At 43.4% G+C, this 17,911-nt stretch overlaps 1 protein-coding gene across 4 annotated transcripts in view; it reads left to right on the top strand.

The window, feature by feature from the left end:
• Positions 1-17,911, top strand: part of Ascc1 (activating signal cointegrator 1 complex subunit 1) — an 89,904-nt gene that overhangs the window by 1,634 nt on the left and 70,359 nt on the right. For all 4 annotated transcript variants that reach the window (XM_045137817.1, XM_045137815.1, XM_004657898.2 and 1 more), the window contains exons 2-5: positions 2,275-2,416; positions 4,013-4,112; positions 7,721-7,818; positions 9,736-9,914. In XM_045137817.1, the coding sequence (XP_044993752.1) occupies positions 2,308-2,416; positions 4,013-4,112; positions 7,721-7,818; positions 9,736-9,914 (486 nt within the window). In that variant the 5' untranslated portion in view covers positions 2,275-2,307. The remainder of the gene's footprint in view (positions 1-2,274; positions 2,417-4,012; positions 4,113-7,720; positions 7,819-9,735; positions 9,915-17,911) is intronic.

The raw sequence follows: 17,911 nt of genomic DNA, 5'->3' as shown, positions 1-17,911 counted from the left end.
CTACATAGTGAATTCTAGACCCTATCTTGAAAAACCAAACCAAACAAAACAAAACAAAACCTCACAAAACCTGCTGAGCATGGTGGCACATGCCTTTAATCCCAGCACTGGGGAAGCAGAGGTAAGAGGATCCCCTTGAGATTGAGGCTACCCTGAGGCTATAGAGTGATTTCCAGGTCAGCCTGGGCTAGAGGGAGACCCTACATTGGAAAAACCAAAACCAAAACCAAACAAAACCAAACCTCCCCTTGGTTCTTATTAAAGAGTCTTGCTGAGAGTTGGACCATTCATTAGTGTATTTAGTAAGGAATGATGTGTTTTCTTTGGAACTTGTATATTTGGAGCTTGAAGATCATCCAGGCTATCTGTGGTAGGAACATGGGTTGAACCTAACCACAGCAAGCTCATAAGGAGCCTTTATTGCCTAAATTATTGATGCATTCAGTGGTGACTAGAAAGTTGGTATCTCAGTAAGAGACGTACATACAGTTTGTTGGGTAGTGGTCTATAGAAATTGGATTCCTTCTCAGCAACATATTGTTCTGTAAACTGTGTTGGTGTCACATTTTAAACACTTTGGTTGGCAAGTGGATCTGATAACTATATATTCCTATGACATCTAAGACTACATACTCTGGGATGGAGAGATGGCTTGGAGGTTAAGACACTTGCCTGTGAAGCCTGAAGACCCATGTTCTGCTCTCCAGATCCCATGTTAGCGAGACACACAAAGGTGACGCAAGCACAAGGTTGCACATGCTCACTAGGTGGCACAAGTGTCTGGAATTCAGTTGCAGTGGCTGAAGCCCTGGCGTGCCAATTATCTATCTCTCCCTCCCCTCGTTGTGTTTCTCTCACTCTAAAATAAAAATAAATAAATAAATAAATAAAAACTACATAATCTTCTGATAGCGTATTCCTAATTGTATTAATTATATTGACTAGAGTGAGGTACTTTGTCAATGTTAACTAAACTTTAAAATTGCACAAATCATAAAAAAATTAATAAAAGGCTGGGTGTGATGGTGCATCCCTTTAATCCCAGTACTGGGAGGCAGAGATAAGTGGATCACCATGAGTTCGAGGCCACCCTGAGGTCTACATAGTGAATTTCAGGTCAGCCTGGGCTAGAGCAAGACCCTACCTCAAAAAAAAAGTTGTTAAAAATAAAAAAATAAAAAGTGGCATTAATAAGATATTTCCATTCTCTCAGAGTCATAGAGAGGCTGCATATTAATAACCCTTGATCACTTTTTGTGGGGAATAGATAATATACAAATTATTTTGATGTTTAGAGTAAGTCAGGAATGTCATAGTATGATGGAAAATGAAGCAGTTGCTCAAATAAATAAAAAAAAATTTAAAAAAGGGCTGGAGGAGATGCTACCTGGAAAAACAAAAAAAAAAAAAAAAAAAAAGAGGGGGGATGGAAAGCTGGGCGTGGTGGTACACGCCTTTAATCCCAGCACTTGGGAGGCAGAAGTAGGAGGATCACCATGAGTTCAAAGCCATCCTGAGATGACATATTGAGTTCCAGGTTAGCCTGGGTTACAGCGAAACCCTACTTCGAAAAACCAAAACAAAAAGGGGGGGTGGAGACAAGGTGGCACTTGCATCTGGAGTTTGTTTGCAGTAACTGGAAGCCCTGGTGCACCCATTCTCTCTCTCTGCCTCTTTCCTTCTCTCACCCTCTCAAATAAATAGATAAATAATTAAAACAACAACAACAACAAAAAAGGGATGGAGAGATGGCTTAGTGGTTGAGGCATTTGCCTGCAAAGCCTAAGGACCCAGGTTCAATTCCCCAGTACCCATATAAACCAGATGTATAAGGTGGTGCATGCATTGGGAGTTCATTTGCAGTGGCTAGAGGCCCTGGTGTGCCCATTCTCTATCTGCCTCTCTCAGTCTCAAATAAATAAAAATTTAAAAAATATTTAGCTGGGTGTGGTGGCATATGCCTTTAATCCCAGCACTCAGGAGACAGAGGTAGGAGGATTGTTGTAAATTCAAGGCCACCATGAGTCTACATAGTAAATTCCAGGTGAGCCAGGGCTAGAGTGAGACCCTACCTCGAAAAACCAAAAAAAAAAATTTTTTTTTTAAAGAAATAAAGCTATTGGTTTAAACCAGCTTATAAACAGGGGATGTCCAATGGAAAGTGGTATTATGTTTATTTAGGATGTATTGTGATGTCCTGTTATGTCCTTTTAGGCTTATAAAATGATCTGTCTTATTTATAATATAAAAGATAATGGAGGATTTATGTTTCAGGACTTCACTAAAATATTTCTTGGAGAAGGTGTCATGGAAGTTCTACGTCCACAAATCATCACAATTGATGGACGGAATTACCGGAAGAACCCTGTCCAAGAAAGGACTCACCAACACGAGGAAGATGAGGCCTTCTATCAAGGTAGTCCTCCTTGCTTGTAGGTCAGATTTGAAGTCAAACGTGGAAATAAACCGGGTGTGGTTGTGGCGCACACATTTAATCCCAGCACTCGGGAGGCAGAGGTAGGAGGATGGCCATGAGTTCGAGGCTACCCCCTGAGACTGCATAGTGAATTCTAGGTCAGCCTGGGCTAGAGTGAGACCCTACCTCAAAAAACAAAAAAACAAAAACAAAAGTAAAATGTTGCTGGAGTGATGGCTTAGTGGTTAAGGCACTTGCCTGTGAAGCCTAAGGACCTTGGTTTGATTCCCCAGTATCCACATAAGCCGATGCACAAGGTGGCACGTGTGTCTAAAACTTGTTTGTAGTTGCTGGAGGTCTTGGTGCAACCATTTTCTTTCTCTTACCTGCTTCTTTCTGTCTTTCAAATAAATAAATAAATAAATAAATAGAAGTAAAATATAGGATTATTTAGTTACACTGTTTCTGTGTTAACCCTGAATTTGGAGATGTTTGGCTTTTCAACTCCATTTGTGTTGATGTTCAGGGTAGTGATGAGATTGAGTTCAAATGAGTCATTCTTGGTTGCAATTCATAAGTCAGGTTCTATTTCTTCTTATAGAGAGGCTTAAATATTGCATGGAGTAATTTTAGTTGACTATCAATATTCTGTGGCAAAAGTAAACCCCATTGTCTGTGAATTTATAAAGGAATATAAATTATTGAGTTGGATGTGGTGGTACATGCCTTTAATCCCAGCTCTCCAGAGTCAGGGGTAGGAGGATCTCTGTGAGCTCAAGGCCATCCTGAGACTACGTAGTGAGTTCTAGGTCAGCCCAGACTACAGTGAAACCCTACCTCAACCCCCCCCCAAATTTTATATATATATATGTGTGTGTGTGTGTGTGTGTGTATATATATGTATAATTAAGCATATGTAAAGAAATTAATCCAGTGCTCAGTCACATTAGCTGCTATTATGTTTTTTAAAAAATAATATTTAGGGGCTGGAGAGATGGCTCAGTGGTTAAAGGTGCATGCTTGCTTGCCAAGCTTGAAAGCCTTGACTTGGGTTTTATCCCCAGTACCCATTTACAGTCAGATGCACAAAATGGTGTGTGCTGGAGTTTGCAGTGGTAGGAGGCCCTGGCATACCCATACTTAACCCTCTTTCTCTCTCTCAAATAAATAAAGACATTTAAAAAAATTAGCTGGGTGTAGTGCACACCTTTAGTCCCAGCACTCACTGTGAGTTTGAGGCTACCCTGAGATTACATCGTGAATTCCAGATCAGCCTGGGCTAGAGCAAGACCCTACCTCAAAAAAAAAAATGTATATATGAATATATATATATGTGTGTGTATGTATGTGTGTGTGTGTGTGTGTGTGTGTGTGTATATATATATATATATATATATATATATATATATATATATATATATATATGAAGAGAGAATGGGCACTCCAGTGCCTCTTGCCAATGTAAATGAACTCCAGACCCCTGAAGTACTTTTTGCATGTGGCTTTTCCCCTTTAACCGCTGAACCATCTCTGCAGCCAGAGTAAGCTGTTTTCTATAGAGCATCGGCCTTCTGAGATTTTCCCATTTTCTTGTAGATTCCATGGAGTACTCTGACGAGCCCTGCGATGCCTATGAGGTGGAGCAGACGCCGCAAGGGTTCCGGGCCTCTATCAGTGCCCCCAGCCTGCTCTACAAGTGAGTGAGTCAGGGCCCCAGCAGCTTCGTGGGGGGCTTCCAGGAAACATTCTTCCACAGTTATTACAATGCTTGATTGCTAATGAGAAGATAGTTTAGTGTTCTCTGTCCTAAAATGTCAGAGGACTACTTACAGATGAGTGTAGTCATTCCTTGTGTATAGCCATGTTCTGTTGATTTGCCTTTTTTTAAAAATAAGCAGTCCAGGTGTCTTTTTTGTTGTTGTTTATTTATTTATTTGAGAGAGACATACAGAGAAAGAGGCAGAGAGAGAGAGAGAGAGAGAGAGAGAGAATGGGTGCATCAGGGCCTCCAGCCACTGCAAACGAACTCCAGACGTGCGCCCCCTTGTGCATCTGGCTAACGTGGGTCCTGGGGAATCAAACCTCGAACCAGGATCCTTAGGTTTCACAGGCAAGCACTTAATATCTAAGCCATCTCTCCAGACTCTTGATTTGGCTTTCAAGCCTCCTTTGAATGCACCATTTACCTTTATTTTCCGTGCTACCCCTTTCTTTTCTTTTTCTTTCTTTCTCTCTCTCTCTCTCTCTCTTTTTTTTTTTTTTTTTTTTTTTGAGGTAGGGGTTTCACTCTAGCTCAGGCTATAGTCTCAGAGTGGCCTCAAACTCAAGGCAATCCTCCTACCTCTGTCTCCCAAGTGCTGGGATTAAAGGCCTTCACTACCATGTCCAGCTAATTCTGATGACTGAATGGGCACTCTAGGGCCTCCAGCTGCTGCAAATGAACTCCAGACGCATGTGCCACTGTGTGTTACCTGTGTACTGGGAATCAAACCCAGGCTGCTAGGCTTTCATGCAAGTGCCTTAACTGTCAAGTCATCTCTCCAACCCTCATATATTTTTTTTGTAAACTGGCATACTATAGTAGATGTTAAAGGAAATAATTAAGCCTGGTTATTCCACATAAAAAGATTGAAGGGCTGGAGAGATGGCTTAGCGGTTAAGCGCTTGCCTGTGAAGCCTAAGGACCCCGGTTCGAGGCTCAGTTCCCCAGGTCCCACGTTAGCCAGATGCACAAGGGGGTGCACGTGTCTGGAGTTCGTTTGCAGAGGCTGGAAGCCCTGGCGCGCCCATTCTCTCCCTCTCCCTCTATCTGTCTTTCTCTCTCTGTCTGTCGCTCTCAAATAAATAAAAATGAACAAAAAAAAAATTAAAAAAAATAGGCTTTGTCATTTAAAAAAAAAACAAACAAAAAAACAAAAAAAAAAAAACGATTGAATAAAGACAGAGTTGTAGCTCTGTGGTCAAGTGTATGCTTAGCACTTATGAGGCCCAAGTTCAATTCCAACATAGTGACCTGTGATAGTGGGTGTGTGATTGAAATCACAGAAGTTGGAATAATGTTGATCACAGGGTTCTTTCCCTGACTTTATAGTCCTGTGGGGGTCTTTTAGTGTTTTATAGTCCCCGAAACCTCTCTCCTGACATTCAGTAGTCTCATTCACTTTAACATATCTACTCACTGTGGGTTCCAGAAACTAACCTTGGGTTGCCAGTATTCAGTATACTAGGAGGCCGAGGCAAATCATAGAAATGAGTCAATAAATGATTGAAGTAGGGTAAGTGAATGATATTAGGAAGTGGTAGGGATTTTGATGAATTTGCCCTATCTTCAGGGGTAGAGAGTTGGCTCCAGACTGTGGTTGCCACCAGTCATTAGATCTTTAGTAATTTAAGAGAATCTGCAAATAACCCAAAATCTTTCCAGCAAAACACATCCATGTGCCAGGTGTGGTGACACATGCCTTTGGTCCCAGTTAAGGTAAGAGGATCATGACGAATTTGGAGCCAACCTAGGGCTAGAGTGAGTTCCAGGTCAGCCTGAGCTATAGGAAGACCCATCCTTGTAAAAAAGCAAAAACAGGGGCCGGAGAGACGACTCAGTAGTTTGATCCTCAAGTACTTACACAAAGCCATATGCACAGGGTGGTGCCTGTGTCTGGAGTTCATTTGCAGAGGCAGGAGGCCCTAGCATACCTATTCCCTCTCCCTCCCTCAGTTCCTTCACTCCTTTCTTTTCTTTATCTCTCTTCCCTTGCAAATAAATAAATAAAAACATTTTTAAAAACCTGTGCTCACTTCAGTAGCACCTATGCTAAAATTGGGAAAAAAAATCCCACCAGGTGTGGTGGTGCACGCCTTTAGTCCCAGCACTTGGGAGGCAGAGGTAGGAGGATTGCCCATGACTTTAAGGCCAGCCTGAGACTACATAGTGAATTCCAGGCCAGCCTGAGCTAGAGTGAGACTCTACCTTGAAAGAAAAAAATACTACTACTGGGCCAGAGGGATGGCTTAGCGGTTAAGGCGTTTGTCTGCAAAGCCAAAGGACCCAGGTTCAATTCCCCATGATCCACGTTGGCCAGATGCACAAGGGGTGCATGCATCTGGAGTTCGTTTGCAGTGGCTGGAGGCCCTGGTGTGCCCATTTTCTCTCTCTCTTTCTCTGTTAAATAAATTAAAAAAAAATCCCCCCCCCAAATTTCATCTATGTGCAACATTTAATTTGAAGGGCACAGTTTACTTCCTACGTCCTTTTCCCCATTTTTTATTTGAGACATGGTCTCAGTATGTAGCCCAGACTGGTCTTGAACTAGTGATCCTTGTGCCTTAGCCTCCTGAGAGCTGGGAATGTGCACTTCCATGCCCTGCCTCTTTTTTTCTTTTTTTAATTTTTAAAATCTGGGCTAGAGAGATGGTTTAGCAGATTGAAGCCCTTGCTTGCAAAGCCTGAGGGCAAGGGTTCAGCTTCCCAGTAGCCACATAAAGCCAGATGCACAAAGTGCCACATGTGCCTGGATTTCATTTGCAGTGACAAGAAGCCTAGTGTATCCATGGTCATACACACTCTCTCTCACACACAAATACATAATAATAAAAAAATTGTGTGTGTGTGTGTGTGTAAAATGTGTGTGAAGTTGATCCTCGCCTTTCCCTTTGTTTGAGGCACTGTCTCTGTTAATTCTGAGAATCCCATGCTCCATCAACTGAGCCAGCTGCGTGGCTTCTGTTAATTGTAGCCATCATCAGGTTGGCTCTTGAGCTTCCAGTTCTGCCTTCTCCTCCCTTATTGCTGTAGACATGCACACATTACAAACATGCACCGCTGCAGCTGGCTTCTGCATGGATGTGAGTTCTCATGCTGTAGCTGCAAACACTTCATTGACAGAGCCATCTCTCCATCCCAAGAGCACGTTCTCTAAAGTGAAATGACTTGTAATTTTCCCTACAGCTACTGAGCATGTACTAAATATTTTTAAATATGTTTTATTTATCTATTTGAGAGGCAGAAATGAGAGGGAGAGGGGAAAAGAGAGGAGAGAGAATGGGCACGCCAGGACCTCCAGCCACTGCAAATGAACTCCATATGCATTTGCTTATGCATATGGCTTATGTTGGTTCTGGAGAATTGAACTGGGATCCTTTGGCTTTGCAGGCATATGCCTTAACCAATAAGCCATCTTTCCAGAGCCCTAAATGTTTTTCTGTAAGGGAATATCTCTGGCCATGGGGTATTTAAATATGATAAGACTACTTAGTTTAGAACCTTGTGACTTAATCTACTTGAATGTATTTTTTTTTCTTTTATAGGCATATAGTTGGAAAGAGAGGGGATACCAAGAAGAAAATAGAAACGGAGACAAGAACTTCTATTAGCATTCCTAAACCTGGACAAGATGGAGAAATTGGTGAGACTCAGCATACATAATTTATGTTTGCATTTTTTTTTCAAGGTGGGTTTTTACTGTAGCCCAGGTTGACCTGGAAATCACTCTAGTCCTAGGTTGTCCTTGAACCCATGTGATCCTCCTACTTCTGCCTCCTGAGTGCTGGGATTAAAGGTGCCATTATGCCTGGCTGCCCATTTTTTTATAGAGAGCTTTTCCTGTAACCCAGACTGGCATCAGACTCACTGTGTGGCAAAGGCTGGTCTGGGACTGCTGATTCACCTCTGCCTCCTGAGTGCCAAGATTATAGGTTTGTGCTATCACATGGCTAAGATTCTCTATTTTTATTTTTATTTTTTGGTTTATTTTATTTATGAGAGAGAGAGTAAGAATGACAATGAATGGGCATGCCAGGGCTATCAGCCACTGTAAATGAACTTTAGATGCATGCACCACCTTGTGCATATGGCTTATGTGGGTCCTGGGGAATCGATCCTAGGTCCTTTGACTTCACAGGCAAATGCTTTAACTGTCAAGCCATCTCTCCAGCCCTCTATTTTTATTTTTATTTATTTATTTTTGATGTAGGGTTTCATTTTAGCTCAGGCTGACTTGGAATTCACTATGTAGTCTCAGGATGGGCTCAAACTAATGGTGATTCTCCTACCTCTGCCTCCCAAGTACTTGGGATTAAAGGCCTGTGCCATACTTGGTTTATTTTTATTTATTTTTTATTTTTATTTTTGTTTTTTATTTGAGGCAGAGCCTCACTCCAACACAGGCTTAACTGGAACCCACTTTGTATTCCCAGGTGACCTTGAATTTACAGTGATCCTCTTACCTCTGCCTCCCAAGTGCTAGGATTAAAGGCATGTGCCACCACTCCCAGTCTCCCAGTCTCCCAGTGATTCTCTATTTTATTTAATTACTTACTTTTTTTGTTTGTTTATTTTTATTTATTTACTTGAGAGTGAAAGACCAACAGAAAGAGAAAGAGGCAGATAGATATATATATAGAGAGAGAGAATGGGCATGCCAGGGCCTCTAGCCATTGCAAACAAACTCCAGATGCATGTTCCCCCTTGTGCATCTGGCTTATGCGGGTCCTGGGGAATCGAGCCTCGAACCAGGGTCCTTAGGCTTCACAGGCAAGCACTTCACCACTAAGCCATCTCTCCAGCTCATTTACTTGTTTTTTTGAGGTAGAGTTCAGTGTAGCCCAGGCTGACCTGGAATTCACTCTGTAGTTTCAGGGTGGCCTTGAACTCACAGTGATCCTCCTACCTCTGCCTCCTGAGTCCTGGAATTAAAGGCGTGCGCCACCATCCCTAGCTGTAACTCTCTATTTTTAAATTTATTCTGTTTAAATTGAATTAATTAGCCATTTACTTCATCTTGGTACTGTCCAGATTCATAGACAGCCCTAGAGAGGATCGTATCAAGAGGGCATTTGTAAGGGCTGGGAGATTGCTGAGTGGTTCAAGGCACTTGCTTGCAAAATCTGCTGGCTCAGGTTCAATTCCCCATCACTCAAGTAAAACCAGATGCAGAAAGTGGCTTGTGTGTCTGGCATTTGCTTGTAGTGTTAAGGGACCCTGGCATGTCTACACCACACACACACACACACACACACACACACACACACACACACACACAAATAAGTAAGTAAATTATTATTATTATTTATTTTTCTATGGTAGGGTCTCACTCTAGCTCAGGCTGTCTTGATGCTCATTCTGGAAGCTAGGCTGGTATCAGACTCATAGTGATCCTCCTCCCTCTGTTTCCCAAGTGCTGGAATTAAAGGTGTGCACCACCACGCCTGGCTTAAATAAGTAAATTTTTAAAAGAGGGCACCTATTTCACAAGTATATGAGAGTGCTTGAATGTGTTAGTCTTTTTTAAAGTTTTTTTTTTTTTTTCTGCTTCCGCTTGCAGTGATCACTGGCCAGCATCGAAATGGTGTCATTTCAGCCCGAACTCGGATTGATGTTCTCTTGCACACTTTTAGAAGAAAGCAGCCCTTCACTCACTTTCTTTCCTTTTTCCTCAATGAGGTTGAAGTTCAGGAAAGATTTATGAAGTTCCAGAATGAAGTATTGGAGAAGTGTTCCATGGTAAGCAGCAAGAAATAAAAATTTAAAGAAAATTATGTTTCATAATTCAAACAGAGGAATACAAACATATCTGCTCACAAGTTTCTATATAAGATACAAAAGGCAATTCTGTTTTTAAAGTTATTTATTTATTTATTTGCAAGGAGAGAGAGAGAGAGAGTCTTGTGTGTGTGTATGGGCATGCCGGGCCCTCTAGTGCTTCAAATGAACTCCAGACGCATGCTCACACCTTGTGCATGTGGCTTTATGTGGGTACTGGGAAATCAAACCCAGGTCATTAGGCTTTGTAGGCAAGCACCTTAACCTTGGAGCCATCTCTTCAGCCCAGGCCATTCTCTTTAAACAATAATTATTTGTATGAGTATGTGTGCATGTATGGCTATGCACATGCCTCGTGTGCGTGGCCAGAGGTATTGGTCCTCTCCTTCCGTGCTGTTTGAGGCAGGGTCTCTCTTGTGTTTTCCTACAGTCCCAAAACTTGGGAGGTTGAGAGCAGGAGGGTTTCAAGTTTGAAGGCAGCCTGGGCTACATAGTGACAACTTTAATTTAAAAAAAGTGAATTGGGATAAATTAATCATTTTTCCTGTGCATTTGTGTGCACACTTTTTCTTGTTTATCTATTTTTATTTTTCCATGTAGGGTTTCATCCTAGCCCAGACTGACCTGAAATTCACTATGTAGTCTCAGGGTGGCCATGAATTCATGGTGATGGTTCTACCTCTGCCTCCTAAGTGCTGGGATTAAAGGCGTGCGCCACTATGCCCAGCTTTTTTTTTTTTTTTTCTTTTCTATTGGCATGAGCTGACAGAAAGCAAATATTGGAAGAATTTTTTTTTCTTTTGATTTGTTGAAGAAGTCTCAATCTAGTCCAGGTTGACCTGGGACTCACTCTACAGACTAGGTTGGCCTTGAACTCACAGTGACACTTCTACCTCAGCAACCCAAGTACTGGGATTAAAGGCGTACACCACCATGCCTGGCAGAAAAATTATTTTAATTAATCCAGAATGAGATTATCTGCTATGAATATCATACTGGCCTTAATCAGTGTGAAGTATTTCCGTCCTGATTTCAGGGAGACTGCCTACTGACATAGACTTTTTCCTGCTTTTAAATAGGTCCTGATAATAGCAGGAAACAAGCAGATATAATGAAGGAAATAAGTAAGAAAGCATCATCATCTACATTGTATGGGACAGGTTTTTAGTGAGTTTCATTCTGCTGTTAGATGACAGCAGATGGCTGTATTCTGCATATGTGATTACAGTTCAGGTGAATTCTCTTCTGAAACTTGGGAAACATACCTGTTCCTTGATGTAGGGGCATTTTCTCATAGCTCTGTGGCATCCTGTCTTATATTGATTCTCTGAAACTCATTTGATATTTCTGATATTGGAAAATGGTAACCTCGGTTTATGTGGGTGGCTGGGGAATTGAACTCTGGGCCAGCTGACTTTGCAAGCAAATCCCTTTAATCACTGAGTTACCTCCCCAGCCCCCCCCCCCCCCGGCAATATTTCATGGACTGTCAAAGTTCTCTGTGATGGAGAGAGGTCCCAAAAAATTTGGGCCTGCCTTGAGTTAATTTCTTTGGATACTAAGAAATAAGGATTGAGGTTATTTTGTTTTACCCATATAGGTGTCTAGTTTCAGCCTCTTTTTTTTTTTTTTTTTTTTTTCCTTTTGGTTTTTCGAGGTAGGGTCTCACTTTAGCCCAGGCTTATCTGGAATGCACTATGTAGTCTCAGGCTGGCCTCAGACTCATTGGTGATTCTCCTGCCTCTGCCTCCCTAGTGCAGCACCATGCCTGGCTTAGCCTCATTTTATTTTTATTTCTTTTTGCTTTTTTGAGGTAGGGTCTTGCTTTAGCCCAGGCTGACTTGGAATTCACTGTGTATTCTCAGGCTGGCCTCACATGAATCCTCCTATCTCTGCCTCCCTCCCCAGTGCTGGGATTAAAGACATGCACCACCCCACCTGGCTCAGCCTTGTTTTGTGTGTTGTGTACATGCATGCTTGAGAGCTTGAGAGAGAGAGAGAGAGTGTGTGTGTGGGTGTGTGGGTGTGAGTGCGCGCGCGCGCGCCCGCATGGAGGTCAGGAGTCACTGTCTTCCTCAGCTGTTCTCCACCTCATTTACTGGGGCAGGGTCTCTTACCGGAACCCAGAAATTGCCGGTTTGCTCCTGCATCTCTGTTGCCGCCTCCCAAGCACTGGGATTATAGATGGGCCATTACATTCATTCAGCATTTACAATGGCTTTGGGTATTCAAACTCAGGTGCTTATGCTTGTGTGGCACCGAGCTATTTCCCCAGCTCTTGTCTTTTGAGACAGGGTCCTCTGTGTAACACAGACTCCTATGGTCTGAAACTCATCATGGCCTCAAACTCATGATCTTCCTAATTCAGCCTCCCAATGCTGGCCCAGCATCATTTCTTCTCTCCCTTTCCCTCCCTGCCTCTCTCTCTTTCCTTTTGGTCTTTCGAGGTAGGATCTCACTCTAGCCCTGACTGACCTGGAATTCGAACTCACAGCAATCCTCCTACCTTTGCCTCTCGAGTGCTGGGATTAAAGGCATGTGCCACCACGCCTGGATTTTTCATTTCATTTTTTTAAAGATTTTTTTTTTTTTGTAAAAATTTATTTATTTGAGAGTGAGACAGAGAGAGAGAGAAAGAAAGAGGCGTGCACACACACACAGGGGATAGATGTGCCAGGGTCTTCTGCCACTACAAATGAACTCCAGATGCATGTGCCTCCTTGTGCATCTGGCTAAGGTGGGTCCTGGGGAATTGAACCCAGATCACTAGGCTTTGTAGGCAAGCACCTTAACCACTGAGCCATCTCTCTCCAGCCCAGCATCATTTCTTGAAAAGACTGTCCTTTCTCCATTGAGTGACCGTGGTGTCTTTGTCAGATTAGATGACCTTCCATGTATAAGTCTATTTCTAGACTTCCTCCTCTATTTTGTCCTTACACCAGTCTTATGCAGTCCTGATTACCATAGTTTCTAATGCTGTGCCAGGTCCTCTAGCTGCTGTAAATGAACTCCAGATGCATGAGTCACTTCCTGCTACTGGCTGTCTGTGGGAACTAGGGAGTTGAACCTGGGTCCTTAGGCTTGACAGGCAAGTGCCTTAACAGCTAAGCCATCTCTCCAATCCCATGCCTTGCACTCTTGACTTTAGTGACCTTTCTGCCTCAGCCTTCCAAATAGCTGGGATAACAGAGATGAGCATCATGTACAACTTTTTTTTTTTAGCTTTCCTTTAAAAAGTCAAAATGGCCAGGCGTGGTGGCACACGCCTTTAATCTCGCGAGGCAGAGGTAGGAGGATGGCTGTGAATTCGAGGCCACCCTGAGACTACATAGTGAATTCCAAGTCACCCTGAGCTAGTGTGAGACCCTGCCTCGAAAAACTACACACACACACACACACACACACACACACACACACACACACACACGTGCGGTCAAAATGTAGACATAGTCGCTTGTTGATCAGTGTAGGTGCTTTACAGACTTCTCTAAAGCCTTTTTTAAAAAATTTTTTTTGTTGTTTATTTATTTGAAAGCGACAGAGAAAGAGTGAGTGAGAGAGAGAGAGAACGGGCGTGCCAGGGCTTCCAGCCACTGCAAACGAACTCCAGATGCCTGCACCGCCTTGTGCATCTGGCTAATGTGGGTCCTGGGGAATTGAGCCTCAAACTGGGGTCCTTAGGCTTCACAGGCAAGAGCTTAACCGCTAAGCTATCTCTCCAGCCCTCTAAAGCCTTTTGAAGGTCTGACCAAGAGCATTTTACTCCTGGACTAATTCAGCCATCCCTATTCCGGTATGACCCCTTGGGAGTCTGTGTTTATTTTAATGAAAGTGGCGCGTAGGAACTTAGGTGTTTTCCTCAGGCTTAAGCTCTGTTGTTTTCATGGCGCTCAGGAGCAAACCCAGGCCTTGCTTGTGCTAGGCAAGAGCTTGAGGCTTAAGTTTGGGGAAATGCTTGCCTCACAGCCTTTAGGTAGTTGTTTTAAATCTGTCTTGTAGATGTATACATTCTTACCAAACTAAAGTCTTTTATTTATTTATTTAGTTTTTGTTTTCAAGGCAGGGTCTCACTCTAGCCGAGGCTGACCTGTTACTCTGTAGCCCAAGCTGGCTTTGAACTCACAAGGATCCTCCTACCAAGTGCTGGGCTTAAAGGCATGTGCCATCATGCCTGGCCTAAAGCTCTTATTTTTCAACAGCACAGGTCATTGGTTTTTGGTGTTTTCACTATGTTGTACAGTTCTTACCACTATCTAATTCCAGAAGGTTTCCATCACTTCAGGAAAGAAACCTCATACCCGTTAAGCTGTCAGTCCCCATTGCTGCCTTCCCACAGCCCATGACAACTGCTAATCTACTTTCTGTCTCTATGGATTTGCTTGTTTTCAGTATTTTATATAAATGGAATCATGCAATATGTAGCCTTTTGGGTTTGGTATCTTTTACTTGAGATAATTTTCAGGGTTTATCCTTTGTATGGTGCAGTACCACCTCATTCCTCTTTTGGCTGGAAAATACTCCATTGTAGTATATAGGATGCACACTGCTTATGCAGTGTTTATAACTTGATGAACATTTGGTTTGTGTGCTTTGGTGGTGTTAAGAGGAATGCTGTTATTCATGCTTTCTGCCATTAACTTATAAAATTATAAATGAGGTTGAATTTATCCCTTTTATTCACTGGGTAGTAAAGAATTGCTGAGGTCTTGTATTGTGCTAGACTGTGTTCTAAACGCCGCCTCTGTTCGTCTTGTTTAGTCTTAGGTCCGTCCCTGTGAGGATGTTAGATGTCAGGGCTTGCTATGAAACAACCCCTGCAGGCAGGCTTATGTGTTGAATCCTGTTCCCTACCTGGTGACACTGTTTTGGGAGGTTGTACGAACCAGGAGGTAAGGCCTTACTGAGGGTGTGCCTGTGAGGGTTATGCCTGCTTCCCCCCACCCCATCTTGCTCTCTGCTTCCTGTCCACTGAGAAGCAACAGTCTGTCAGTCTGTCCCTCCACACGCTCCCATTGCCATGCTGCCTGCTTTGCCAAGGCTGAGAAACAAGTGTCCAGGAGCTGAAATCCCGAAAGTGTGGCTAAAATAATTTCTCCCTTTAAGTTGTTTTAGGCACAGCTGTGGAAAAGTAGCGACCACATAGGTATTTGCATGTTCTAGTGGTGATGAAAGGCAGGTTAGAGAGGCCGAGCAGAGGCGCCGCCACGCTGCCGTGAGCTCCAGTGTGAAAGCGCAGGTGAGCCACGCTGGGGAGGACGGAGTCTGCTGGGGGTTGCGCCCCCCATAGAGCACATAGAGGACTGCTGGCCTGCCACACACTGAGGGGAATTTGTTTGAATGTAAAAAAATCCTAGATGGAGCCTGCTGTGGCGACACATGCCTTTAATCCCAGCACTCAGGAGGCCAGGATAGAAGGATCATTGTGAGTTTGAGGCCAGTTTGAGACTACATAGTAAATTCCAGGTCAACTTGGGCTACATCAAGACCCTACCTCAAAAAAAAATCCTATTTAAATTGGGCTGGAGAGATGGCTCAGTGGCTAAGGCATTTGCCTGCAAAGCCAAAAGATCCCGGTTCAATTCTCCAGGACCCATGTAAGCCAGATGCATGTGTCTAGAGTTCGTTTGCAGTGGCTGGAGGCTCTGGCACACCCATTCTCTCTCCCTCTCCCTCCCCCTCTTTCTCTCTCTCTCAAATAAAAATAAAATAAAATAAATAAAAACATAATCTTAAAAATGTTTTTATTATTTGTAAGGAGAGAGAGGGAGAGAGAGAAAGAGTATGGGCATGTCAGGGCCTCTTGCCGCTCTAAACGAACTCCAGGCACACAGACAGACACACCACTTTGTGCATCTGGCTTACGTGGGTACTGAGGAATTGAACATAGGCCGGCAGGCTTTGCAAGCAGTGCCTTTACCTTCTGAGCCATCTCTCCAGCCCTTAATGGATGCCGTTTTGATGGTTGTTCATCTGCTAACCAACACTCACGCTTCAGGAGATATTTTGCTGTAGACCTGCCTGAGTACCTGGGTAATGATTGACACAGTATTTGAGAATTTAAGAGCCAGTTGTGGTGGTGCACACCGTCAATGCCAGCCCTCAGGAGGCAGAGGTAGGAGGATTCCATGAGTTCAAGACCACCCTGAGACTACATAGTGAATTCCAGGTCAGCCTGGGCTAGAGTGAGACCCTACCTCAAAAAAAAAAAAAAAAAATTTAAGAAAGGAGCCTGAGAGAATCCACTTTTCCTTGGGTAAGTAAACTCCCAGACCTGCTCGTCCCGCGATGGTTGAAAGGAAGCATGTGGGTCAGATATCATCTAAGAAGGACTGTTCTTTGTTGTGTTTTGTTTTATGGGGGTGGGTGGCTGTTGAGTCAGTCTTACTCTAGCCCAGGCTGGCCTTGAACTCATGGTAATCCTCCCACCTCAGCCTTATGAGGGCTGGAATTGAAGGCGTGCACCACCACACCCGGCTCTTAAATTCTCAAGAAAAAAAAAGTGCTGGGATTTAAGGCATGCATACCACGTCCGGCTCCTAAGAAGGACCCATGTCCATCCGCCTTCTTCCAGGCTCAGAACTAATGAAGGCGAGATTCTTCATCTTTAAAAAGCACTTTCCATTGGTAGTGCTTTCTGCATGTGTATGTGTCTGTGCATGTGGCTGCATGAGCATGTGGGTATACATGCATGTGGAGGCCAGAGGTAGACACATTATTTATTTTTGACAGGGTCTTTCACTGAGTCCCTGGAATCCCCTGCCTGTCTTCCCTAGTATTGGGTTTATTACACACCTAGCCGTCTTTTTTTTTTTTTTTTTTTTTTGATACAGTCTCTCCCTCCAGCTCAGGCTGACCTGGAATTCACTCTGTAGTCTCAGGCTGGCCTCGAACTCACGGTAATCCTCCTACCTCTGCCTCCCAAGTGCTGGGATTAAAGGCATGCGCCACCACTGGCATTACACCTAGCATTTTACATGGCTGCTGGGGATCTAAACTCAGGCCCTCATGTTTTCACAACAATCCCTGAATCCACTGAGCCATCTCCCCAGCCTGATAGCATTCATCTTTGTTTTATAGCTCATATCAAATATGTCAAGTGAGCTGGGTGTGGTGGCGCACACCTTTAGTCCCAGCACTTAGGAGGCAGAGGTAGGAGGATCACTGTGAGTTCAAGGTTGGCCTGAGACTAGATGGTAAAAATTCCAGGTTAGCCTGGGTGAGAGTGAGACCATACCTCAAAAAACAAAGAAACAAACAAACAAAAAATCTAATGCCAAATGCCTTGGGGGCTCTTGGAGGCAGAAGGTCCTGTTGAGTTTATATTTATGTTTGCACCTTACTGTGCAAGTTTTCTCTTGCCATGTAATAAATTATCATGTTTCTTACAGCTTAAACAACACCCATTTATCATCTCACATTTCTGTACTAGTTCTGTAATTCTGTAGGTCAGCAGACATAGTGAGCTGGACTGGGTTCTCTGCTCACAGTCTTACTAAGCTGAATTCAAGGTGTTGGGCAGCCTGCTGTATTATCTGGAGGTTTTGGGGGAAAAAATCACTTTTAGGTTCATTCATGCAGAATTCCGGTGTTTGTGGCCATAGGTCTGAAGTTCCTTGACATGTGCCCTAGCTAAAGACATAGCTTAAATTTTTTAAAAAAATTATTTGAGAGAGAGAAATAGGGAAGGAGGAAAAGAGGAGGAAGAGAAAGAGAGAACAGATAATACCAGGGTCTCTAGCCATTGCAAGCGAACTCCAGACCCATGTGCTACCTTGTGCACCTGGCTTACGTGGGTATTAGAGAATCAAACTTGGGTCCTTAGGCTTTGCAGGCATGTGTCTTAGCTGCTAAGCCTTCTCTCCAGCCCAAGACACAGCTTTTTAAAGAGCTCATGCATATAGGTCATTAGGGTAATCTTCCTCTCTTAAGGTCAGCTGCACCATATAACATAATCACAG

Source organism: Jaculus jaculus, chromosome 18 (genome assembly GCF_020740685.1).
Source record: "Jaculus jaculus isolate mJacJac1 chromosome 18, mJacJac1.mat.Y.cur, whole genome shotgun sequence".
NCBI classification, from domain to species: Eukaryota; Metazoa; Chordata; class Mammalia; order Rodentia; family Dipodidae; genus Jaculus; species Jaculus jaculus.
This window is presented reverse-complemented; position numbering and strand designations above follow the sequence as displayed.